Here is a 26,382-nt window from a genome sequence, read left to right on the forward strand (position 1 = left end):
TTATCTGGACGTGTTTGACAGGGACAGTGTTCATGTTCATGGACATCAGGACAAAAACAGACGATGGAAACCTGCCAGATTTGAGCTAAACTGCTCGTTTCCATGTGTAGTCCCTGGGAGGTCATATGACCAACAAAGACACACAAGCTGTGTCCCAAAACGTCGGCTGCATCCTCCGGAGGCCGCATTTGAAGGCCGATGACGTCACAGCCAGGCGACGAAGGCTGTCCCGATTCCTCGACTCCTTCAAATGCGTCCTTCATTCCCCCGAGTTTGAAGGATGGGTCGGGTGTGTCCTTCGTGGCCCACCATATCCCAGAATTCATAGCGCGGCCCAGCCAAATTTCAGCTGCCAACAATGGCGGCCGCTACTAAGTTTTAAAATTTAACGAGGGAGTACTACTTACTTACAATGAATTCCTTACACTATATAATTTTCCCGTCAGTGTTGGGGAATTCTCAGTGGTGCTTGGTGCCATACCCTCAGGGACTTTAATGTTATATAAAAACACTGACAGCTCAATATCTGCCTCAGTCACTCTCCCTGATCCAGCTGAGTCAGCAGTGGGAAAAATCTGCTTTTCACAGGAACTTGGTAACAGCAATAAGAGAATACGTAGTTTATTCCAAGAAGATATCATGTCTCTCCCATATATAGAATATCTTACTGGAACCGACATGTTCCAGATATCACCTGGAAGACAGTCTGGATGATCCCATAAATATCTAATTGTGAACAAGGTGAAGGAAATCTCATATAAAATTCTTCATAAATGTGACCCAGCCAGTCACTATATGGTAACATTTAAAAGAGACATAAATACTAATTGAACTTTCTGTGGGGATCATCCAGAAACTGTGGCACATCTCTTTTGGTTCCTCTACACAGAGATTCTGGAAAAATTTAGCTGTTTTGTTATTGTCCATATTTTAAGGGAGTTTTCTTTACGATGGGAAATGTTTTATTCTTTTTCTTTAAGTTCCCCAGGAAGAATGATAAATGTTTTTTTTATAAAAAATTTGTTAATACTTTTAGCTATTTTATATCCATAAATGTAAGTTTATTAATAAAACACCATATTTCTGCCTTTTTATAAGGATATGAATTGTACATACAATCAATTTCAGACTCAACCAACAAAAAGCCTCTCAGAACAATATTTATATGTTGATTTTTTTCGCCTACTCATATCATAATTTTTTTACTCCTGGTTCTGTATGTTCATGTTCTGTTCTTTTGTAAACTTCATCTGTTTGTATGTTGTATACTCATTGTGTTTCAATAAAGTTCGATTTAAAAAAAGGTACGTTCTAAACGAAGCTTCAGACGTCACTGATCACGTGACTCTGGCCAAACGAATCAAGCCTCGACACGGTGCTTCTGAAGCAGCGCGTTGATCTTTCTGACACACGCACCGGAGCGTCAGCTTCAAGCGGACCATCACTACGTCTCACATCTAAAGGTGTCAAGGTAACTTTGAACTGAGTTCAGTCAATCTGGAGTTTTTCCAAGTTTTCTGTTGCTCTCTGTGAGAGAAGAGCGTTAAAGGCGGGGCTCTCCAGAGTCCAGCAAAACAGGAAACCACAGCTGGGTGTGTGTAAGTGTGCAAACCAATAGAATGCATCGTGGTGGGGGGGGGCATCACGGGCATTGGCAAGAAAAAAATAAAATAATCGGTCGTACCCATGCTTCCCCGACGTCATGCCAGCGCATATTGGGAAATTCGTAGGCACTGATCGGTTTTCTATCAGCCATTTGCTGGGAGTAAGGGCGCCCTCCGTTTGCGAGGTGCGCCTGCTGCTGGCGGCACAGGGAGGAGAGGGCGGGGCGGCGGGGAGTCTCTGGCTGGCTGGAGCGGCATCTAATAACCAACTCGCAAAACAAAATAAAAACAACAAACAGATATTATGATACAGACTTATAATCTGCACCGATGTTTTTTCTAAATTCTATAAAGTGAGCGCGAGAGCCCTCGGTGCGCCTGCGCGCTGCTGAAGTCAAAGTAAACTTTATTGTCATCTCCGCTACAGACAGTCCAGCATATAGAGAGACGAGACGACGAGGCTGCAGTTACAGCGGTGCAAGTAAACAAACAATAAATATAAGAAGAGTAAGAAAATAAATCTACACTTTAGGACTCGGGGTAAAGGATCAATAACAATTTAAATTTATAATTTACAGTTTGATGATTTAAAGTCTCACACAACCCGTCAAAAGGGGCGGGGCCGGCTGCTTCCAAGTAGAGCACATTTCATTTATAATGATGTAAATCCAAGCCCATCATGGATTCACGATCTGAATAATGGGTTGTGTGACATCCCAGAAATCAACCTTAGACAAAGTGAATCTGTGAACTAAGGTGTAGGTCTGTTAGGTTAATTGTGCTGATCCTCGGGTTGGGGGATTTGTGTTTGTACTGGAGCGCAAAATTCAAACCAATGGAAGATGGACAACAAAAGTTCAAAGCCATCAGGTGCTCAGTTTATGTATTTATTTTTGGCCTACATCAGTAAGAAATGCCAAATTATATACACAAAGTTACAGGAATCACCACTCCTGTTATTCATGATGATTTCAGTAACATCACATAATAACATGTAACGTTATTATGTGATGTGCGTACTGTTAATGCTGATACTGTGGTGAAATTCTCTGCTTCTTTTGTGTATTCTGCATCTATTACGTCAGATTGTCTTACCCCTCATATGGTTGAGAATTTTGCCAATACCCTGTTAACTACATGTTCCTCCATCCTCGACACTGTGGCACCTATTAAAATGAAGCGCCCCAGAACTTACTCACAATGTTGGTTAAGTGACTCTGTTCGCGCTCTACGACGTGCGTGTCGGCGGGATGAGAGAAGGTGGAGGAAAGATAAACTCCAGGCATCTTACGACATCCTACGTACTAGTCGCTTGAAGTTTCAAACTGCTGCCAAAATGGCTAAAGCAGCTTTTCTTTCAAAAATTATCTCTACCAATGGTAACAATCCTCGAATTTTATTTAAAATTTTTAACTCTGTGGTCAACCCCTGCCCCACTATGCCGCTGCCGTGCTCCACGGTTCTTTGCGAACAATTTTTAAATTATTTTTTAGATAAAGTCTCATCTCTTAAATCTGCTCTTCCTTTAATGACAGGCCCTGCGTTTACCCCTGACTGTTCCTCTTCCTTCTATCAGTTTGAACCCGTTTCACTCCCTACTCTTAAGCGTCTGGTTGAACAACTGAACAATACTAATCTCGTATATGATGTTCTTCCATCTCGTATAGTTAAGGACTGTTTTAGTGCAATTGGACCTAGTATATTGTCCCTTTTGAACTCTTCTTTGCTCTCTGGTTGCGTACCATCAGCCTTTAAACATGCTATAATTCAGCCTCTTCTTAAAAAAAGGAACCTCGATTATAATGATTATGCGAACTATAGGCCGATTTCCAAGCTTCCGTTCTTGGCCAAAATTCTTGAGAAGATAGTGTTGCTTCAACTCCAGGCCTACCTGGATGAGAATAGCATTAATGATAAATTCCAATCGGCCTTCAAACCACATCATAGCACTGAGTCAGCGCTGCTCCAAGTTCTCAATGACCTTCTACTAAAAGCTGACAATGGACGCTCCTCGGTCCTAGTGCTATTGGATTTATCGTCGGCTTTCGATATGGTTGATCATAAAATCCTATTGGCGAGACTTGAGCACACTGTAGGCATCAAGGGTGTTGCCTTGGATTGGTTTAAATCATACTTGTCCAATCGGCTCTCCTCGGTTCACTTGGCCACTTCCTCTTCCTCCGCTGTACCTGTCTGTTGTGGTGTCCCTCAGGGATCTGTGTTAGGCCCTACTCTGTTCTCATTGTACATGCTTCCATTAAGCGCTATCTTTGAGAAATATCACATCGCTTTTCATTATTATGCTGATGACATTCAGATCTACTTTGAGTTAAATGATGACCTAGCTTTGTCCTTGAATAGTTTTCGAGGGTGCATGTGTGAGGTCAGGCAATGGCTCCTGGCAAATACTCTTATCCTTTATGATAAGAAAACTGAAATTGTGGTCTTTGGCAGTGACGTCCTTCGTGCCAAACTTCGTGATGCTTTTGGTTTTCTCACTAGCTCCTTTTCCGACACTGTTAGGAATTTGGGCGTGTTACTTGACAGCTCATTTAAACTTGATAGACAAGTGTCTGCTGTTGTTAGATCCAGTTTATACCAACTCCGCCTTATTTCTAAGGCCAGGCAGTATATCTCGCATAAAGACCTGGAAAAACTCATCCATGTCTTTGTAACTTCGAGGCTGGATTACTGCAATTCACTCTATTTTGGACTCCACTCTCCCTCCTCCATAGATTACAGACAGTCCAAAATGCTGCTGCACGCATTCTAACCAAAACTAAGAAGTTTGCCCACATTACTCCCGTCCTAGCTGATTTGCACTGGTTGCCTGTGAAATACCGTATCCAATTTAAAATTCTGCTGTTTACTTTTAAAATCACTAATAACACAGCACCGAGCTATCTTAAGGAACTCTTAAGCTTATATGTTCCTGCTAGGGCTTTAAGATCATCCTCACAGTTACTGTTGGTGCAGCCTAGATCTCGGCTGAAGTCTAGAGGTGATCGAGCGTTTGCCCTGGCCGCACCAGAGTTGTGGAACAACCTTCCCATTGGCATTCGGGCGTCTGACTCTATTCAATCTTTTAAATCACGGCTTAAAACGTATTTGTTTAATCTTGCGTTTTCTACCGGTTAAATGCTGGCCTTGTCTGCAGTGATTTATTTTACTAATTTTCCTATCTTGCTTTTTATTTGCGCTGTGTATGTCTTATCCCCATTGTGTGTTGATGGCACAGTTATATTGTGCTATAGCTATGTGCTATAGTTATATTTTTTCTATTGGTGGCTTTTTCCTGTGAACATAATTCTACACTTTTATTTTTATGACTCTGATTATACTTGTGTTAATTTGTTCTATGTTAAGCACTTTGGCATGCCGTTGGTTTTTAAATGTGCTCTATAAATAAAGATTGTTGTTGTTGTTGTCCTGTAAGCACAGTCTGCCTGTGTCTTTTCTCTGCAAATGAACATTTTCAGCCAATATAGGTAATACATCAACATGGCTGCCGTGGCTAAGTTAGGAATATTTATAATGTCATTTCCAAAACTTGCATATGATCTGCAATTTGTAGCAGATCTACTGACTGTCACAGAGTAGCTGGAGCAGTCTCAAATGGAGGTCAGTCCACTGCTGCCACCTGTGGCCAAGTGCCATAGCTACTGCTGGATGAACTCGTGACACATCTGCACCTGTTTCTATGAACACATTGAGTCTGAGTGGCTGCACTTACACTGGTGCATTCAAACATATTGAAAGATGCCAGCAATGTGGATTGTCAAGACTCAAACCAATCCACATTGCTGGCGTTGCATCTTTCAATGCCAGCAATGGCAGGTATCAGTGCTCAAACCTTTTGTGTTTGTTTCCAACAAGTTGCCCACCTCGGGAAACAAAAATGTGTTCTTTTACTTGTCAGATGAACATATGAGACACTTTGACTCTTCAGTGCAGTGTGGAGCCTAACAAAGATCTGTTTTGTGTCCCAGCTGATCAGCAGGAGGAGGAGAGTCTGACGGAGCAGCAGAGGAACATTTTCAGCTACTTGGACTCAGCTCAGCCACTACAGAGGAAACAATGAGCTCAACACAGAAGGTGACAGACAGAGCAGGACCATATGACCAAAGATATTTATCACCATATACAGGGAGTGCATAATTATTAGGCAACTTAACAAAAAACAAATATATACCCATTTCAATGATTTATTTTTACCAGTGAAACCAATATAACATCTCCACATTCACAAATATACATTTCTGACATTCAAAAACAAAAACAAATCAGCGACCAATATAGCCACCTTTCTTTGCAAGGACACTCAAAAGCCTGCCATCCATGGATTCTGTCAGTGTTTTGATCTGTTCACCATCAACATTGCATGCAGCAGCAACCACAGCCTCCCAGACACTGTTCAGAGAGGTGCACTGTTTTCCCTCCTTGTAAATCTCACATTTGATGATGGACCACAGGTTCTCAATGGGGTTCAGATCAGGTGAACAAGGAGGCCATGTCATTAGTTTTTCTTCTTTTATACCCTTTCTTGCCAGCCACGCTGTGGAGTACTTGGACGCGTGTGATGGAGCATTGTCCTGCATGAAAATCATGTTTTTCTTGAAGGATGCAGACTTCTTCCTGTACCACTGCTTGAAGAAGGTGTCTTCCAGAAACTGGCAGTAGGACTGGGAGTTGAGCTTGACTCCATCCTCAACCCGAAAAGGCCCCACAAGCTCATCTTTGATGATACCAGCCCAAACCAGTACTCCACCTCCACCTTGCTGGCGTCTGAGTGGGACTGGAGCTCTCTGCCCTTTACCAATCCAGCCACGGGCCCATCCATCTGGCCCATCAAGACTCACTCTCATTTCATCAGTCCATAAAACCTTAGAAAAACCAGTCTTGAGATATTTCTTGGCCCAGTCTTGACGTTTCAGCTTGTTAGAATTAGAATTAGAATTCAACTTTATATTCACTGCACATGCACAGGTAGAGGGCAACGAAATGCAGTTTGCATCCATCCAGAAGTGCTTTAGTGATATAGATATATTACAATATATATTAGCAATAGTATAGATATGTAAGTATATTACAGAAATGGCTCTATTATGGTATGTTATAATGTACACGGTATGAAGTATGTTGTGAATATTCTATAACTAAGTATGTACAGGCTATGAACAGGATATAAATATGAAAAACTATACAGAAATGGGAACTATGCAAGTTGTAAACAGTTGTAGGATTAAAGATTATCGAATGTACAGAATGATTATTTACACAGTGCTATACAGTAGTGCAGTTAAGATAAGTGAGGGTGTGGATAATTTCTACAGAGGCTATATAAAGTGCCAGTGGTTGTGAGTGGTGGTTCACTCCATGTTATTATTGTGTGTTTGAGGGTCCAGGGCCCTATTTCAGGAAGCCGGTTTAGTGCAAACTCTGAGTAAGTATACCCTGAGTTAACGAAAACTCTGGGTTTTCAGTTTCACAAAGCGAGTTCAGATGAAGCCTGAGTGAGTTACTATGACGACACTCTCCGTGAAGCTAACCTGCTCCCTAGCAGGTTTACTTCAACTAACCCTGACTTTCTCCGCCTCTTTGTCGGAAACCTGACTGTAGGAAGTGTCAGACATGGCGTGCTCCTTCCTTGAAGAGCCAGTAGATGTTGAAGCCCAAATTCTCCGCAGAGCTCTCCGCCGGGAGAGAATGATTAGAGCGCGTTTGGACATTTTATCATTTCCTGATGATTTTCTGTGTGAACGTTACCGTTGTTCAGCACAATCTATAATTTATTTGAATAACATCCTCAGGCCATATATTGCTCATGTGACACATCGCGGACATTCTCTCAGTTCTGTACATATTATTTGTATTGCACTTCGGTTTTTTGCAAACGGGAGCTTTCTGTATAATATTGGTGACGCTGAGCACGTTTCCAAGGCTACCGTCTGTCGGGCAGTCAGGAATGTTACAGTTGCACTGAAACGTCTCCTGTACTCGTTTGTGGTGTTCCCCGGTCACAGACCCACAAGATTCATCAAAGAGGGATGCCACAAAATTGCAGGTATCAGGATGAACAAAACTTAATTCATGATGTGGTGATACTTGAACTACTACTTAAATTTTACATTTATTTTCACGGTTCCCAGGCGTGATTGGCTGTACAGATGGCACTCACATTCCAATCATTGCTCCTTCAGTAAATGAAGGAGACTGTGAACAGGAAGTCTTTCCAGAGCATTAATGTGCAGGTACATAGTTCCCTGTAGCATTTCAAACTAACAAATTATTTCATTATAGTAATGGATGCTAATTTGTGTTCTCTGCACTGTGAAGATCATATGTGATGCTGCCAACATTATCACAAATGTGGAAGCCAAGTGGCCAGGTTCTGTGAGTGGTGGTGGTGGAGGACCCCCACCTGTTTTTCGGGCCTCCGCTTTTTTTCTGTTGGCCATAACGGGTCACATTTGAGCATACAGAGTAAGCAAATATTTACTTGTAATGTGCTCAGATAATTTCAATAAGTGCTTACAGAAAGAAAATTAATGTAGCCTCTAACTGCAATCGATTTACATCGGACAAACAGACCAAGCACTATGGCTCATAATACAATTACACCTTACCTGTTTGGACTATATTTTTATATTTGATTTTTACTTGCTGCCAGGAACGTTTGGGGCCTGTTGGGTTGCACCTGCGCTCACATCACATCACAAAATAAAATGTATAAAATAAAAAATGAAATATAATAAAATAACGTGTTAAATGGGTGGAAATCCCTAGATCAATGTTTAAATTAACACTCACGCATTGACTCTGTCGGCTATGTTTTGCCATGCATGCTCCCTTTCTTTTGCAGCTGAGGCTGTGTTACTTTTTTTCTGCAAAATTTGCATGTTATCGGCATATGCTGCCATCAGAATTTCGGCCTCAAGCGCTGTAAAATACATTGACCGCACCTTCTTTCCCTCCGTCTCCATGGTGACTCGCTTAATCTGTGCTCCACTAATCAGGGCTTTATGTATCCTCGTGCGCGTGCTTAACTTGGGGTTAAAGCAACTCCGCGTTGACTGAACTACTTGTTATCAGCTTTTCTGAAACCGAATATTCCGAGTTGGACATTTCGGGGTTACTCAACCCTGAGTATCATTTTTCACTCTGTGTTTTCTAAACCGGCTTCCTGAAATAGGCAAGGCAAGGCAAGGCAAATGTATTTGTATAGCACAATTCAACAACAAGGTGATTGTAATAGGGTACAGTTGTCCATTGTGGGTGTGTGTATGTTGAGTCCATAAGTTAACGTGGGTCAGATGTCAGGAGGCAGAGTTCAGGAGTCTGACAGCTGTGGGGAAGAAGCTGTTCCGGTACCTGGTGGTCTTAGTCCGGAGGCTCCTGTAGCGCCTCCCAGAGGGCAGGAGGGTGAAGAGTCCATGTGATGGGTGACTGGGGTCTTTGATGATTTTCCCAGCCCTTTTCAGACGCTTCCTGTAGCTGTCTTTTATGGCAGGAAGTGGTGCTCCGGCGATGCGCTGGGCAGTTTTCACGACCCTCTGCAACGCCTTCCGGTCCGAGGCAGAGCAGTTCCCGTACCAGACTGTTATACAGTTGGTCAGGATGCTCTCGATGGTGCAACGATAGAAGTTCACCAGGATGTCTGAGGACAGGTGGTTCTTCCTCAGAGTCCTCAAGAAGAAGAGGCGCTGGTGAGCCTTCTTGACCAGCTTGGAGCAGTTGGTCGACCAGGTGAGATCCTCGGAGATGTGGACTCCCAGGAACTTGAAGCTGCTCACACGCTCCACAGCCATCCCCTTAATGTGGATGGGTGGATGTGGGTCAGCATTCCTCCTGTAGTCCACGATGAGCTCCTTGGTCTTCTCGGTGTTAAGCAGCAGGTTGTTTGTGTCGCACCACTCAGCCAGACGATCCACCTCCTCCCTGTAGGCGGCCTCATCGTTGTCACTGATGAGGCCAATCACCGTGGTGTCATCTGCAAACTTAATGATGGTGTTGGAACCATCAGCAGGTCTGCAGTCGTGGGTGAAGAGGGAGTAGAGGAAAGGGCTCATCACACAGCCTTGTGGTACACCGGTGTTCATTGTGATGGTAGATGAGCAGCGGTTATCCAGCCGGACATGTTGGGGGCGGTTGGTCAGGAAGTCCAGTAACCATTTGCAGATGAGGGAACTGATGCCCAGGTCTGTCAGTTTCCTGATGAGTTGTGAGGGGTGGATTGTATTGAATGCTGAACTGAAGTCTATAAACAGCATTCTGGCGTAGGTGTTGTTGTTGTCCAGGTGTGAGAGGACAGAGTGCAGTGCGATGGAGAAAGCATCCTCTGTGCTCCTGTTCTGGCGGTATGCGAATTGGTGGGGGTCCAGGGTGGGGGGGAGACAGGATTTGAAGTGTGCTAGGACCAGCTGCTCTAAGCACTTAGTGATGATGGGGGTGAGTGCTACTGGGCGGTAGTCATTGAGGCAAGATGGGTTGGAGTTTTTGGGTATCGGGACAATGGAGGTGGATTTGAAGCAGGCCGGTACCACAGCGTGGGCCAAGGACAGGTTGAATATGTCTGTGAGCACTCCTGCAAGCTCCCCAGAACACGCTCCAGGGCTCTAGAGTGCGACCAATTTTTCAGTGGTGCGACTAAAAAAAAAAATTTGGTTGCACCTGTGCGACCAACTGTTCGGGTAGCAAAAAAAAAAAAAAAAAAAAAAAAAAAAAAATCTGCAACCTTCCCTGTGGTCAACAACAGACACACATTTTGCCCCTATCGTGGACTAAACCAATCAGAGATAGTCAGGGGCGGGACCTCTCTGATTGGCCGTGGTCCAGTTGAAAGTGCAGGTGGAAGTGGGAGGTGAGTAGCTTGAATAAAGCGATATCGATTCATTAAATCCTGAATCGACTTTTAAATATAACTGTGTTTTGCCAGAAACGCCAGATTCTCAGATTAAAGCTCACAAAACCAGTTCAACAACAACCAAACAGCAAATGAGAGCAGGTACACGGACTCCACACAAAGACGTAAACACAGCACAGACCCGACGCATCAGAATTAACTTTGTCTTTCTCGGCTTTCTCACCCGACGGCCCGTAGACGGACACGCTGTCGGAGCTTAGCGATCCTGATGCGTCCGGTCCACGCTGTGTTTACGTCTTTTTGCGCTGATTCTGAGCTGCAGGTTTTGTCTCTCCAACCAAAATTCACCGAGCTGAATTTTGCTGTTTTGCTTCCACGACTATTAAAATCGCACTTCATGCACAGCTAGCTCTCTCTATCTCTCTCTGTACTTCAAGAACAGTTTCCCGTCTCCAATCTCTGTTTTCTGTATTATTCATTCGCTTATTACCCACCAGTCTACCGTTGTTTACAGCGCTGCGGCTGCTGTCTTTTTCTTTTCTTTTTCTTTTTTTCACTTAAATGACCTCGAACAAGAAAGCCTGTTTTTTTCTGTTGTTCAATACTGAAGAAATTTAAACTTTATATGCAGAACATTGTAGAATATTTTAAGGTTATCTGCTATAGAAAGCCAGACCAGGAAAATCTCCTTCATGTTTTTCTGTGTTTTATTCTCAGTTACTTTCACACAAAGGCATCTGCTGTGATGCTCACAATTCTGATGAAGTCAGTACTGATAAATTATCAGAATTATAATATCATAAATTATCAGAATATGCCCACTCTCCCCGGCCGGGGAGAGTGGGCAGCCTCCGGTGTTCTGGAGATCTCTGGGATGAGTCGGAGATCGGCGATAAAACTGTTGGAGTTGTGAGTCCAGATGTCCAGAAGCTCCTGTCTGCTGTAGGTCAGCAATGCACAGCAATTCTGGACGAATAATCCGGTTAAAAGTAGATAAAAAACCGCTAAATAGCAGATTCTGGAGAGACACTGAGCCTCGCGTTGTTCACGCGCCGTCATCTTGTGTGTCTTGTTCAGTGGTGGTCGTCTTTCAGCCTTTCTTACCTTGGCTCTGAGTATTGCACACCTTGTGCTTTTGGGCACTCCAGTGATGTTGCAGCTCTGAAATATGGCCAAACTGGTGGCAAGTGGCATCTTGGCAGCTGCACGCTTGACTTTTCTCAGTTCATGGGCAGTTATTTTGCGCCTTGGTTTTTCCACACGCTTCTTGCGACCCTGTTGACTATTCTGAATGAAACGCTTGATTGTTCGATGATCACGCTTCAGAAGCTTTGCAATTTTGAGACTGCTGCATCCCTCTGCAAGATATCTCACTATTTTTGACTTTTCTGAGCCTGTCAAGTCCTTCTTTTGACCCGTTGCCTAATAATTCTGCACACCTGATATAGGGTGTTGATGTCATTAGACCACACCCCTTCTCATTACAGAGATGCACATCACCTAATATGCTTAATTGGTAGTAGGCTTTCGAGCCTATACAGCTTGGAGTAAGACAACATGCATGAAGAGGATGATGTGGACAAAATACTAATTTGCCTAATAATTCTGCACTCCCTGTATACATTTGAACATTTGCCATAACGATGTAGCTGACGATAGAATTGACACCAGACAAAATACTTTACAGCTGCACAACTTTATTAAAAACCCATCAATGTATTTTCACTGAAACAAGCAGCTGTTGTTTATGTGCATTAAAGTTATATAAAAATGTAACAGTGCAAATGCAAATTCCTCGCTGACAGTTTAACCAAAAGGCGTTTCCAGTGGAAACTGGCCGACACATCCTGAGCATAACCATGTATAATATCCACTAAACTTCAGAAGAGGTTATACAGTCGTGGCCAAAAGGTTTGAGAATTGCATAAATATTGGAACCTGGAGAAGTTGCTGCTTAAGTTTTTATAATAGCATTTTGCTTGCACTCCAGAATATTATGAGGAGTGATCAGATGAACTGCATCGTCCTTCTTTGCCATGAAAACGAACTTAATCCCCAAAAAGCCTTACCACTGCATTTCATTGCTGTCATCAAAGGACCTGCTGAGACCATTTCAGTGATCGTCTTCTTAACTCAGGTGAGAATGTTGGCGAGCACGAGGCTGGAGATCATCATGGCTGTATCCCGATTCAGGTTCTGCAGCTTTAAAGTCCTCAAGGGCCGCGTACTCAAAGACCGCTAAGGCTGAAGTGCGAGGCTCGTAGGCTCGTGAAATGGGACGTCTAGCCTCCGTCGCGCTGCCCAGGTTGCCTAGCAACCATGATACTAACAGCTGGAAACGTTTCATACAGCTTTGTTTGACAGAAATGAAGGAGAACATATTTAGTTCATTTGTTTCTACATGAGCTCTGTGTGATTTGATGAGTATCTGAGGCTGAGACCACTGGACTGTGAAACATGATTGTTGGGCTTCATTTCTGTGCTGAACAGTCGTTTAAGATTAGCTGTAAATAACAATTAGCTGATGTTGTTCATGAGACTAAAGTCATCTCACTGTGGTAATGTAAATATAATATGGCCAATATTATAGTTATCATATTAATCACTTCACTCACAGACAAGTATCTGTGACAGTGTGTATACAGATGTATCATATATAAGAGACAAATATTGTTCCTTCAGTATGTTGGTACTAAATGTGGCTCAGTGCTTACATATATGTGTAAAAATCAAATGTACGAGCTGTGATAACTGTGTCTGATAGAATGAAGAGTAGACTGATATATGAAATATTCCTTTATTGGGTGAGAAAATCAGACCATGTCATAACTGCTTTAAGTCACAAAGAATAGATATCAGAGCCTTAAACAGGCTGACTTCTGCTAAATGGGTCAAACTGGGCAGAAAGTCTACAAACACATAACATCCTTATAGAATATGATGTAACACTATAGATCAACTTAGCTCAGAATATATAAAGCATATAAACAGTTACAGCAATATGATGCAACAAACACAGCAGCTACTGATCCAAAATACTCAAAGCTTCATAGAACTGAAACCAACATTTATTTTTAGCTCCATTCTGCTGCTGATACAGACTTTAGGTTTCTGAACATTAAACTTGTTGCTGCCTTTCATAGTGTGTAACTTGAAGGCCCTGAGTACTTTCTCCCACACTGAAAACACTGGGATGATCACATTATTTGAACATTACCTAATAAGACTGATTCAGCACAGACAGTTGTGTTAAACTTTCCTAGCAGTCCTTCACAAACAGGGAACAGTCTGTCTATTCTCTCCATCTGTCAGCTGCTGCTGGCTCTTCCTCCTCCTCTTCCTCACACACTGCTGAGTTTGTCCTGGTGGATCATCAGGGCTGCAAAGCCTCACAGATGATGTGCAGCAGTGGGTCCCTCAGTCTGTCCTCACTCTGGACACTTGCAGTCGTCACACATGGAAATCAAATGTGTGATAAGCTGCAGGATTCAAACACAAGTGTAACTTATAAACACATGTTCATACTTTTATTCCACAATCAGAGAGAAAGAAACAGAGAGAGAGTGCAGGACAGACAGACAGGTGACAGTCTCAGGTGTACACACTGCTACACAACAGCACCAGAGAAGCAGGATTTAGTGTTTGTGTTATTACGAGTGTAAACAAGAAGAGTTCCAGATGGTGCAGTGGACACATGTGTGACTGCTGTGATTAAAGCATCTTTCTTTCAGCTTAACGAGTGAACCGTCAGCTCGTTCAAACACACGTTAAAGTGCGTTTGGCTCGACACCACCGAACAGAGGCAGCAATATAACACAGCTAACATTAACAGTGCAGTGAATCCTGCTTGTGCCGTGATGTTCAGGACTGCAAACCGAGCAGCATCACTGACTTTCAGCTTGTTGTGTTTGTGGATATATGACTGACTTTAATTATCCACAAAATCATCACATTCTCTGTCAGATTAAGGTCGACTATTGAACGGCGTATATTTTAAAGGCTTTAAAACCAAGTTAACGCTGAAAGTACAAACATCACTAATGTCACATAACTCTGCCGACAAGGCATAGCTATGGCTATGAAATGCTCTTTGTGTATCACTTCTTCATTATGAAAGATGTCATTAATGCACTAGTAATGTCTCATCTGGAGTATTGTTCAATCATTTGGTCAGCAGCTAATAAGACAGATCTTAACAGACTTCAGTTAGTCCAGAATAAGGCGTCCAGATTAGTGTGAAGATGTTCATACTATACTAATATTGATCAAATGCATAATAACCTTTCTTGGCTTCCTGTACAGGCTAAAATATTCTATGGCTTACTTGTAGTTCTAAAGAAAGCAATTCTGTTAAACACACCACATTTATTCTGCTCAGCTGCAGTATCCAGATGAAATACATCATCATATTACACAGTTTTCAACAAGCTGCAATTTAGTAAATGCTCGAGTTAAAAGTAACGTTTTGTAAAACTGTTACATTTAGAGCAACTTTTAAGTGGAATAAGTTGCCTTAAAAAATTAGAGAATTATTCAAAACTTCAATGAACACTTAAAAGCCGATTTACAGAGCTTTTAGTTGTTGTAAATATTGTAAGACATGATTTGTTTTTGAAATTTGTGTAATGTGCCTCAATGTTATTGATATTATTATTATTATTATTGATTGCTTATATTTGAACAATTGTGAAACCTCACTGTGGATGTAAGAGTGAAATTATGTGGATATCTTGAATCCACTTCATTGTGTAATATTTTATGTGAGTATTTGACGGAAGACGAGCAAAATCTGTTGTGGAAGCTAACGGGGTTCCTTTAGAATAAACAAACATAGGATTTATTATCACTGAATAATTCTGTATAAATCTATACAAATTATAGAAATATGTAATAGGAAACAACAAAATGATCTAAATTATAAAATTGTGTGTGTGTGTGTGTGTGTGTGTGTGTGTGTGTGTGTGTGTGTGCATGATTTTAGTGTTTGAACAGTCATGAATTATCTTTAACAGCAGGTTGGATGTAATGTGTTAGAACTACCAGCAGGTGGGGATAAGAGACCTTTAAGGTGTTTGGTGCCACGCTCCACCTTCAGGTTTAAAACTAGTGTTAATGGAGTTTGAAGGTTGAGTTTGTTCCACGACTGCATTTCACTCACTGCCTCTGTTTGTATCTCTGTCACTGCAGGACCAACATGGAGCCAGAAGTCAGCGCTCTCAGGAGGCTGACAAACCTCACAGAAGAAAGGGAGAGAAAAAACACACCTGTGACGAGTGTGGGAAGGGTTTTACTGTGAGGGCTTCACTAAAACAGCATCAGGTCATCCACACTGGAGAGAGACCGTTCAGCTGTGACTTTTGTGGAAAGTCTTTTTCCTGGATGCATTCCCTAAAACAACACCAACTCATCCACAGTGGAGTTAAAGCGTACAGCTGTGATCAGTGTGGCAGAGCTTTTACTCGCAGTAGCAACTTACAGAGTCATCTAGTTACCCACTCTGGAATTAAGGCATACAGCTGTGACATCTGTGGAAAAACTTTCAGCCAGAGAGGGAACCGAAATACACACCTACGCATTCACACCAGACATGATGTGTACTGCTGTGAACAGTGTGGCAAAGAGTTTATAACTCACACAGACTTACAACGACACATGTTTACCCACACTGAGGAGAGACCTTATCAATGTGACCTGTGTGAGAAGACTTTTAAAACTCCACATCACCTGAGACAACACCAACAGATCCACACCAGAAAGAGACTCTACAAGTGCAGCTACTGTGAGGTATGTATTTATATTGTTATCTTGTCATTTTAGCCTGACTGTTTGGAACAACTCTGCTCATTAAACTGTGTTAGCATGTTAGCAATTCTACTGCATGGAAAAGCAGCTCTGAGTGATTGTGAGAGGATTTTTATGAAATCAAGTATAATCAAGTGTGCCTTATAATCGAGTGTTCATATATTTTCACATAACCAAGTTTATTGTTAAAGAGAACATAATGCATTCCTTACTTTAGTGTCTGAGATGTTTGACAAGTATGTATTCTTTAACCCAGTGTGTGTGATGTCAGATAAGTGTGATATACTTCTATGTTTTTATTCTTAGTTTGTGTGCAGAGGTCAGATAAGCTTAGGTAATGTCTGGCCTTTTCCCTTTCGGTTAAAAGAGGAAGTACTATGTAACCCATTTTGCCTTATAAATAAAGCAACCAGCCTGCGCTGAGTGTGTGTGATTTTGCTGAGAGGCACACACCCATGCGCATGTCTTAATACTCTCTGAGTCGGTCTGCAGTGTCTTATTTCTCTTACTTGTGAACAAATGTCTTAACCCCTGACATTTAATTGGTCCTCCGAGCCGGAGAACTGGCTGTTATGTTTAACGTCTAGTTGTCCACAGACGGTTTTCATCGGATCCTGACGTCGTGTTGCCTGCGCTGGAAAAAACCTGTGCACAGTAAAGGAGAAAAACCGGGACCATTCGATCTCCGGTCAGCGTCTTATACAGGCCCCACGGCGCCAGGATCAGATGAACCGAATTCAAAACGCAGCGCCACAGTAAGGTGAATATGAAACACTGCATTCCATCAAGCGCTAAAATACGTTGATATTGAGATTTTCCTTTAAAATAGTGTGTAAACCTGGTTAGCGCCGACAGATCTTAGTCCAAGAGGGACTTAAAGACGACAGGCAAGAGCGAGATTCTAGAAATCGCTATTAAAAGTTCCGGTTGCTCTGGGTAGCAGCTGAACGGAACGAGTTCCGGTCGCTCTGGGAGTGGCTTCAACGGAACAGGTAGAAGGTTGCACAACGAAAATACGGAAAATCTCAGTAAAAATTATAAAAGCGCGCTCTAATTGTGTTAACTAAGAGGAGTAAGTTGTCATTTACGACCCAATAAGCGGTCGAACTACTCCTCAAAGCTGTTTTCCTGTGTACGCTCACGAACTGGTTGGAGTGGGAATCTAAGGTTGTGCGTCATCACGTAAAATCAATAACCGCTCTCTCAACTAGTGGGTGAGTAGAAACCTGCCCCCTCCTTTGTGCCAGAGAAGGTGTCACAGTTCTGACGTAATTAGTTCAAAATGGGTAATTCTAAAGCTAAAGTAAAATTAACAGCAGATGAAGAGTGGTTAAAAAAAAAAAAAAAAAACTGTTCAAATGCAGGAATAATCAGTGCAAAAAGGTGGAGAAATCCACATAAAATATATTGTCCAGCTTGGCAAGGCAAATGCACCCCTGATTCAATAAATGCTTTAAAAGCCGCTTTGCAAAAAGAGCTATATGAGGAAAAAAGTAAAAAGCAGGACAAAGAAGGGACAAAAGAGAGATTAAATGCTGTAATTGTGGAAAAAAACGGGCACTTTGCTCGAGACTGCAGGAGTGTAATTCAGGAACAGGAAAGTGATGAATGACTAGCACGAGAGGAAGGAAGTGAAACAGATGAAGCAGAGGTTTACAATGTAGAACAACTACTGTTAGGTTCAGAAGACAAGCCAACAGTTGTAATATATGTGAAAGGTGTGCCGTTAAAAAATGTTTTGGGACACAGGAGCTTGTAAAACTGTTTTAACTGTAGAAGTCCCAAATGTAACATTCTCAAAAAACACTATAATTGTGAAATCAGCCTCAGGACATGTGACAAAACAGCATCTAACCGATCCCCTTTTATGTCACATAGAGATAGTGGCCGTGGCTGCAAAAATCAGTGCATTTATGACCCATCATGCCCAGATTGTATGAAATAAATAAAAGGAAATCATTCATATGAAGACCTTTTCTATTAAAAAAAGAGAGATGCATAAGGTAGATTAAGGCTGTGTCATTGTTCAGCCAAGGAAAGTGTGTGAAAAGATAAATGTTTCCATCCTGGAGGGTGGGTGAGACTGCAGCTCACTCACAGTCCCTGATGGATACAAAATAAAATATAATAATCTGAAGGTTGGATCTGAGATGAGGCAAACAGAAGACCAGTCTAAAACTAGGCACAAACCTGTTCAGAGAAAAAGCAAATTTTGTACAGATTGGATGAACTATAAATTATCTGTTTGCTGAGTAAGATGATCCTAACTATTAAGTTGGCTCAGTAGTAGTATAGTGATATACACTAATAACATATTGTAATATACTATTGTTATTATATAGACAGAAAAAGATGATAATAATTAATAAAAATATAATATTAATAATAACAAGAAGTATCCTAGCCAGTATGATGTGAGATGGACAATTGTTATGAAGTAGTCTGCATCAAGCTTAAAGGTTTGCTCAAACTCAGTATAATGAAATATGAGATGAAGAAAATAAAAGCAATATCTAAACCAATTAGGTGCATAGAGGCACTTAACCTGCTTGAAAACCTGTCATTTATCCTAGATAAATATTACTGAGATACAGAGCACATCTATAATAACAACTAATAAGCCAAACCCTGTAGATAATAACTAAACCTGCAGGATTATGAAGCTGAATTAAATGTGTGGACACCGCTAAGTTGATGAGCATGTTACACATTTTCTTTTATTTTTTATTTATTGGTTTTTTTAGAGCAGAGGCTGCATGCTATTAAAAGCGAACACATGCAGCTGTCTGTGAGCTCAGTTTCCCCTCACACTTCTGCTTTGTTTCTGGCAACATTTTTCTTTGTCTTTTTGTATCCTGACTCATGTATGTTTTTGTTTTTTTGATTATTTTGTTGGTTTGGAAACAAATTTGTGCCAATACTTGTGGATTACAGTGACACATAGTGATTAGGCATATGATTTACAAATGCATATGATTTACAAATACCCAGTTTTAGAACTGTGAGCTATGAACAATGCAAAGTTTAGGAAAAAATATATATATATACACAAAACAAAAAACTTCAAAGTTTGAAATATGTAAGATGTGTGAATTCTTTGGAAAACTAGAAGGTATCTAAAAATGCCTCAAGTGAAAATGAGATTCTCTAATGACACTCTGATAGTTAGGTCAGCATCAGGGCCAGAAGGCCTGTGAAACCACAATAACCTTTGAGTGCAGAAGCAAAGGAAGGAATTAGGCCAGTAATAGCAGACATGCAGAAAGCAGGTATTCTCGTGAAAACTAATAAAGCCACGTGTAATACACCAATTTTTCCAGTAAAAAAGGCCAATACTGGAAAATATCGCCTAGTTCATGATCTAAGAGCAATAAACGAGGTAACAGAGCAAATACCTCCAGTGGTTGCTAATCCACATACCATCTTGAACCAAGTAACACCAAAGGATTTCAAAATAGCCCAACACTGTATGCAGAAGTTCTAAAGAAATCAATGTCATTTTGCTCTCTTCCTGCTCCAGGAAAATTTCTGCTGTATGTAGATGACATATTGATTACAGGCCATACACAAGATGATTGTAGAGAAAACACAATGACGGTTCTGCAACATTTGGCAGAACAAGGCCACAAAGTATCACAACACAAGTTACCATTGTGGAGTGATAAAGTCATCTACTTAGGACATCAACTAACAGGCCGAGGCCGCACCTTACTAGAGAGCAGAAAGACAGCAGTCCAAAATGCACCAAAACCAAATAACTAAGCAACAAATGATGAGTTATTTAGGTCTGTGCAATTTCTGTAGGTGCTGGATCCCAGAGTATGCACTGCTGGCCCAGCCACTACAGAACCTAATTTATGGAAAAGACCTAGCATTAAAAGACAAAATACAGTGGACCCTAGAAGCAGAAAAAGCCTTCACTGATTTAAAAATAGCATTGCAAACATGTACCGTCTTAGCATTACCAGACTATGAAAAACCTTTTATTCTCCATGTCGATGGAGTAGCAGGGTACATGAAGGCAGTTTTGACTCAAGCTTTCAGAGACAACTCTCTTATGTAGGTATTCTGCTCTCACACTCACACATTACTATAGAGAAGTGTAATCAGCTAAACCCCAGCACCCTGCTTCCTGCAGAAACAACGATGGCAGAATGGATGACAAAACTGTTTGAGAATAAAGAAGTGATACTATCTCCAGTCTCTTGCAGGTTGAACCCCGGTGATTGGATTCTGATTAAAGTCCTCCAGCGAAAAAACTGGAGTGCTCCGAGGTGGGAGGGGCCCTTCCAGGTGTTGCTTACTACACCGACAGCTTGTAAGATAGCCGAACGACCTTCGTGGATCCATCAAAGCCACGTGAAGAAAGTGTTTGCACCACAATAAGACGCCGGTTCCCCTAGCTTCCAGGTGATCTGCCGGTGGAGGAAGGGCTGATTGGGTATATCCCGCCACTCCACTTCGCTGGCAGTCTACTCACCAGAAGTTTAGGTGTACCAGGTCATCCTGAAGAACAGACACATAGTAAAAGAGTGACCTATCCCACCAAAGAGAAGAACCAATAACAACACCAGGGACGCCTGAATAAAAACTCAACAAGATGACTGAGGAAAACAACCTGATGAATCCAGAAGAAGCACCAGCCCCAGCACCAGCACCAGCCCCAGCCCCAAAGCTGTTGTGCTTAGGTACTTGTAAGTTACAACTCTGGACCAACGGCCAGAAGGTAATGCACGCTTTGTTTCCCTGGATCGGAGTAGGAAAGCACGCACTACAAATAGAGACTTTAGACTATCGTTTTGGACTGTTTTTGAATGCTTCCACCCGCATTGACAAAGCACAGAATGAAGAAATTGATGCAATCCGCATCACTGTCATGCAACATCGAGTAGCTTTGGACATTATTCTTGCAGAGAAAGGAGGTCTCTGCGTGTTGTTCAACATCACCTGTTGCACCTACATACCTGACAACATACACTCATTAAACATGACAAATGCTTTGAATGTTCTGAAACAATTGAGAGACGCTCAGCAGCAGGACTACGTAGCCGTTAAGCAAGGCTGGTGGGACTGGTTGCTGAGTGGCTCCTGGAAATCCTTACTGATTAAAGGCCTGTTGGCCCTTTTCAATGAGATGTTACTATTTTGCCTTTTCACTGCTTGTATTATCCCATGTCTGAGAAGCATAATGTCAAACATGTTCAAGCGTATGTTAGGAAACTATGTCTTGGTTCAGAGGAATATGGAGGATCCCTATCGCCAATATGATATGCTGAATATGGAGGAAAGAGTGGAAAATCCCTATTCTAGTCTTTACAGAACTGTTGTTTAAATACTTCACTGAATGACATGCAAGTTGAAAATGTGACTAACAAGTGACTATGCATTGATTAAAACCTGTGAAATATATTAACAACAGGAGGGAAATGTGAGAGGATTTTTATGAAATCAAGTATAATCAAGTGTGCCTTATAATCGAGTGTTCATATATTTTCACATAACCAAGTTTATTGTTAAAGAGAACATAATGCATTCCTTACTTTAGTGTCTGAGATGTTTGACAAGTATGTATTCTTTAACCCAGTGTGTGTGATGTCAGATAAGTGTGATATACTTCTATGTTTTTATTCTTAGTTTGTGTGCAGAGGTCAGATAAGCTTAGGTAATGTCTGGCCTTTTCCCTTTCGGTTAAAAGAGGAAGTACTATGTAACCCATTTTGCCTTATAAATAAAGCAACCAGCCTGCGCTGAGTGTGTGTGATTTTGCTGAGAGGCACACACCCATGCGCATGTCTTAATACTCTCTGAGTCGGTCTGCAGTGTCTTATTTCTCTTACTTGTGAACAAATGTCTTAACCCCTGACAGTGATTATTCAGATTTTCCTTTCAGTTATGATTTTAGTATTACTGTAGTATTATGGTGGTAGTATTGTAGTTATTGCAGCCCAGTAAACTGAGTGTGTTAACTGAAACAGTCAAATGTAGTTGGACGTCTGCAGAGATGCTCTTTATTTCAGGCGACGTTCAGGATACAAATGTTGAAGGACTGACTTACACTGTCTTTGTGTCTTTTTTTAGAAGCAGAGCGACACAGATGGATCCAGTTCTCAACCCTGTCATCACTGTGGTGGTGGGAAAGACTTTCATTGTGACCTCTGTGGAAAAACTTTCAGTCGGCAAAAGACCCTAAAAGTACATCAACGTAGACACACTGGAGACAAACTGAAATACTGCAAAGAATGTGGGAGAAGCTTCACCACACCAAGTGAGTTAAAACGACATGAACTGATTCACAGTGGGGTTCAAAAGCACCTCTGTGATCAGTGTGGGTCATCCTTCACCACTGCATGGAAGCTTAAAACACACAAAGGAGTCCACACAGGAGAGAAACCACACAAGTGCAGACACTGTGAGAGAAGCTTCTCACAGTCAGGTAGTCGTAACATTCATGAACGTGCACACATGGAAGGAAACTACAGCTGTGACCAGTGTGACAAGAGCTTCAGGAATCTCAGTTCATACTCTGAACACAAACGATCCCACGTTACTAATAAACTGTTTCACTGTTACCAATGTGCCCAAACATTCACCTCATTGTCTGCTCTGTGCAAACATCAGCGCGATCACTCAGGGCTGAAATCACTCCCATCACTGGATCACAGTGAATCTGAAGACACAGAAAGATCCTCTGGTTTCTGTGTCAGACTCAAAAAGCTTGAGATCAGGCTCCACAGAGTTCAGATAGAATCATTTAAACTTGTGTTGAACTGAACTGGTTGCTGGGCTGAACTTCTACATAATACAGATCTACATGGGATCTTCTTTTCTGTTGTTTTACTGAGTCAGTTTTGTCCTTTTTTCTCTGTCCTGGTTTTGCTCGTCTGTAAATGATTGAAACTCAGTCAAATAGTTCATTGTTCTCCAGCAAAACGTTTTGGAAACTCATGTTTAACCTTTAAAACTCTGACATGTTTTAGCACACAAGGCTTCATCGGGGAGTTCACTCATGATTGGACCATGAGAACAAAGGTTTTTAGTTCTTTCAAAGAGAGTCTTGGAGATGTTTGATGTTTCTGTTTTTCTGAAACCACCTGAAAGAAAAACTATTTTTCTTGCTTCATGTAGTGTGGAAGTTTTTAATGTTTCTTCATCTGTGATGTTCTTGAATGTGTTCACGTGAAGATGGTATAAATAAACTGTTGTCAGAGATTTACAGTTATCAAACAGGTGAATAAACAACACTGAGACACTTGGAGACGGTTAACGTGCTGCACGGGTGAGGGCTCAGAGAGGACTCACACCGAGCTGCAGTAGTCGTTTATTATTTATAGCAGGGTGAAACAAGCATAGCAGTTTCCTCTAATTTTGCATATGTGTGTGTGTGTGTCTAAGTTCGTATAAATGTCATAGGGTGAACTTCCTCTTTCTATAAACAGAGCGAGTAGTACATTTTGTTCTTTTCCTATTAAGAGTAAAATATGAACATATACTTTAATGCAACATAAAACTCATTAAAGCGTTTCTTCTTTAACATCCCCTCCTGATGTTAATATTTTTCACTTAATCATACTTTATTATCAGCCAACAATCACTTGCTTATAACATTTTCAATTGTAGCATCATTCAGTATGTGTGTGTGTGTTTCTATACTAAATCTTCTTCATCCGGTTCATCTTCTAGTGGCAGTCCAACATAGGTAATTACTGTGGCCTGTACCATTTTGTCAATCATGGATCTTATGCATGGTAGGATACATGTAGAAAACAAGCACAATAATAGAAGCAGAACTCCTATCAGTACGAGTCCTTTTATCACGAGGGTCTTCCAGCTGCCACTCAGCAGCCAGGTCAGCCAGTCCTCATTGTTCGTGACATAGTCTTGTTGCTGCGCATTACTCAGTTGTCGCAACTTGTCTAGGGCGGTGGTCATGGTCAAGGAGTGCACGTTGTCCGGGATATAGGTGCAACAAGTGGTGTTGAATAAGACACAGAGGCCTCCTCTCTCAGCGAGAATCATGTCCAGGGCGACCCTGTGTTGCATGACCACTATTCTGATTGCGTCGATTTCCTCATTCTGAGCCTTATTTATCTTTGTTGAGCTGTTCAGGAAAAGTCCAAATCGGTAGTCAAGAGTCTCAATTCTTAACGTGTTTTTTCCAGTTCCGACCCATGGGAACAGTGAGTGCAGGACCTTCTGTCTGGTGGTCCACAACTTGAACTCCGCTGGTACATCACTGCCCCAGATTGGGTCATGGGGTTGCACGTCATCAGTGTTCCTCTTGCGTCGTGGTTGGTTCTGATGGAATACTCTGAAGGTGTGGTCTGACACTAAAATTGGGGCGCAGAGTCCGGTACAAGAAAAGCTCACAACTAAGACAAAACTGCTCCTGCAAGGAAAGCTCACTGTTATGCATGCAAGGTGATCAGCTCTAGGTGAGAAGACATTTAAATCTCACACTTGTTCTGCTGCATTTTTGAAGCTCAATTCCAGGAACAGATCGCAGGGTTCATTTTTATATACACTGCAACTGCCATGAGGACAGGGCCATTTTTGTTGTTGTTGTTTGTTTTTCCTTTTGCTCTGTGCAGCATTTTGGCAGCATTTTTAAATTTCTCTTTGTATTTTTTCTTTCTTTTACTAGTGAAGAGATGTAGCGTGAACAGTTATACAGTCTAAATATCCCATATGGGTCGTGTGAAATGGTGTTTTCAGTTTCATTCAGTTGAAGTAAAGAACGTTGAATATTTCTAAGTGTGCTGTTTTGAACCAACATGTCACAGTATGATCAGTGCTGTAATTTTTGACAGTCACTGTATCAATGTTATTTTTGCATCTCTTGAATAAAGGTTTTGACCTGCAAGTGCTAATTTCTTTAGTTATTGGGGTAAAATGGGTAATGTTAATAGGAAGGTGTTTGCCAATTCAGTAACCTAATTTAATGTTAATGGAAACTAACATTATCTCAAATTGTTTAGTTATAATTGTTGTTTAACTGAATCTTGATTTTTGATCTTGATTTGTTCTTTCCCAACATTTTTCAAAAGAAACAGTCTAATTTCTTTGCTGTGATTGATTCCAGAGAACACGGAAGAACTGACATTATTTAACTGTTGATTTATGTAGATTCAGTGGAGGAGTAATGTCAGTTTAATTCTTTACCTACTGTCAATGCAGTGAAATTAGACATTTTGTTTTGAAAGGTTACTGGTGGATGCCAGCAACCATCTTGGAAGAGAACAATATAATCTGTTATAAGGCCTCCATTTGAAAATTGTGTATTTGATACTAGAATATAATAGCAAAATGTAATTTGAAGATAACATGTAGTATTTAAGTGACCAAGTAGTATTGGGTAAAAGTTATTGAATGGTGTTGGGATAAAGTGAGAAAATTGTGAAGGATTAAAATATTCCAAGAGCTCAAATTACTTCATCAAAACATGTTTAAGTCACATTTTATCAACACAAATTGCACAGGCTTATTGAACATGAATAAATTGTGTTAATTTAACTCAATTGTTTAAGTTGCTGCCAAAGCAAAACATCTGTGTGCAACAAATGTCCACCATTGAATTAAGTAAATCCAACAACATATTTTTTTCAGTGTAGTTTGGACTTTATGATTTCTGTAACTGGAAAATATTATTTTGTTTAAAGACAGAAGTGACCGCATAGTTGCAACATCAAAGGGAAATATTAATTAATTAGCATCAAGTATATTTGTTGCTTAAGCGTTTGCACTATAACTTAAGTAGGATTATAACTTTTAAGGAAGGAAAGATTTCAGATATTTAGTTCACTGTTTCAGTTATTTTATATGAAATTAAAACATTTACGTTGGTCAAATATGATGCTCTAAATCAAATAAAAGTTTGAAAATAAATGATGTATTTTTAAATGCTGCAACAAATGTTCACAAAAAGTAACTATAATTAAAACCAGTTAAACAAAATCAAATGTTTGAATCATGCTTAACCAAATGCCAGGCTGGAGAGCTGAACCTAAAGTATCCGTAGAAAGATTTCAACATCTGAGCAGTTTTTAATGTTTTCATCACATATAAATGTCACAGCAGTGGGTCCTGGCCCAATGCTTTGTGTTTTTGGTTTTCTTT

At 41.0% G+C, this 26,382-nt stretch overlaps 2 protein-coding genes across 8 annotated transcripts in view; both read left to right on the top strand.

Annotated features, from left to right (window-relative positions):
* The window catches only part of LOC146672694 (uncharacterized), a 104,387-nt gene extending 78,352 nt beyond the window's left edge, over positions 1–26,035 (top strand). Inside the window, exon 6 of the mRNA XM_085387949.1 lies at positions 22,640–26,035. Within this exon, the coding sequence (XP_085244075.1) occupies positions 22,640–23,040 (401 nt within the window). The 3' untranslated portion in view covers positions 23,041–26,035. The remainder of the gene's footprint in view (positions 1–22,639) is intronic.
* Positions 1,315–22,767, top strand: LOC146672697 (uncharacterized). 7 transcript variants are annotated; one of them, XR_014908404.1, is made up of 5 exons: positions 1,315–1,471; positions 5,594–5,699; positions 15,655–16,251; positions 16,867–17,029; positions 22,348–22,767. XR_014908404.1 is itself a non-coding variant. In XM_085388361.1 (5 exons), exons 2-5 carry the CDS (start codon positions 5,682–5,684, stop codon positions 22,457–22,459), a joined length of 900 nt encoding a protein of 299 aa, XP_085244487.1. In that variant the 5' UTR covers positions 1,315–1,471; positions 5,594–5,681; the 3' UTR covers positions 22,460–22,767. The 7 variants fall into 7 exon arrangements, 6 of the variants coding, with proteins under 6 accessions (XP_085244487.1, XP_085244495.1, XP_085244503.1 ...); XM_085388361.1 differs by having other exon boundaries at positions 16,857–17,029; XM_085388369.1 differs by having other exon boundaries at positions 16,857–17,029; positions 22,351–22,767.
* Positions 26,036–26,382: the final 347 nt, after the last annotated feature.

The sequence above is a fragment of the Rhamphochromis longiceps genome, linkage group LG3, assembly GCF_057381845.1.
Source record: "Rhamphochromis longiceps isolate RC_006_pf linkage group LG3, R_longiceps_female_GT1.1, whole genome shotgun sequence".
Lineage (NCBI taxonomy): Eukaryota > Metazoa > Chordata > Actinopteri > Cichliformes > Cichlidae > Rhamphochromis > Rhamphochromis longiceps.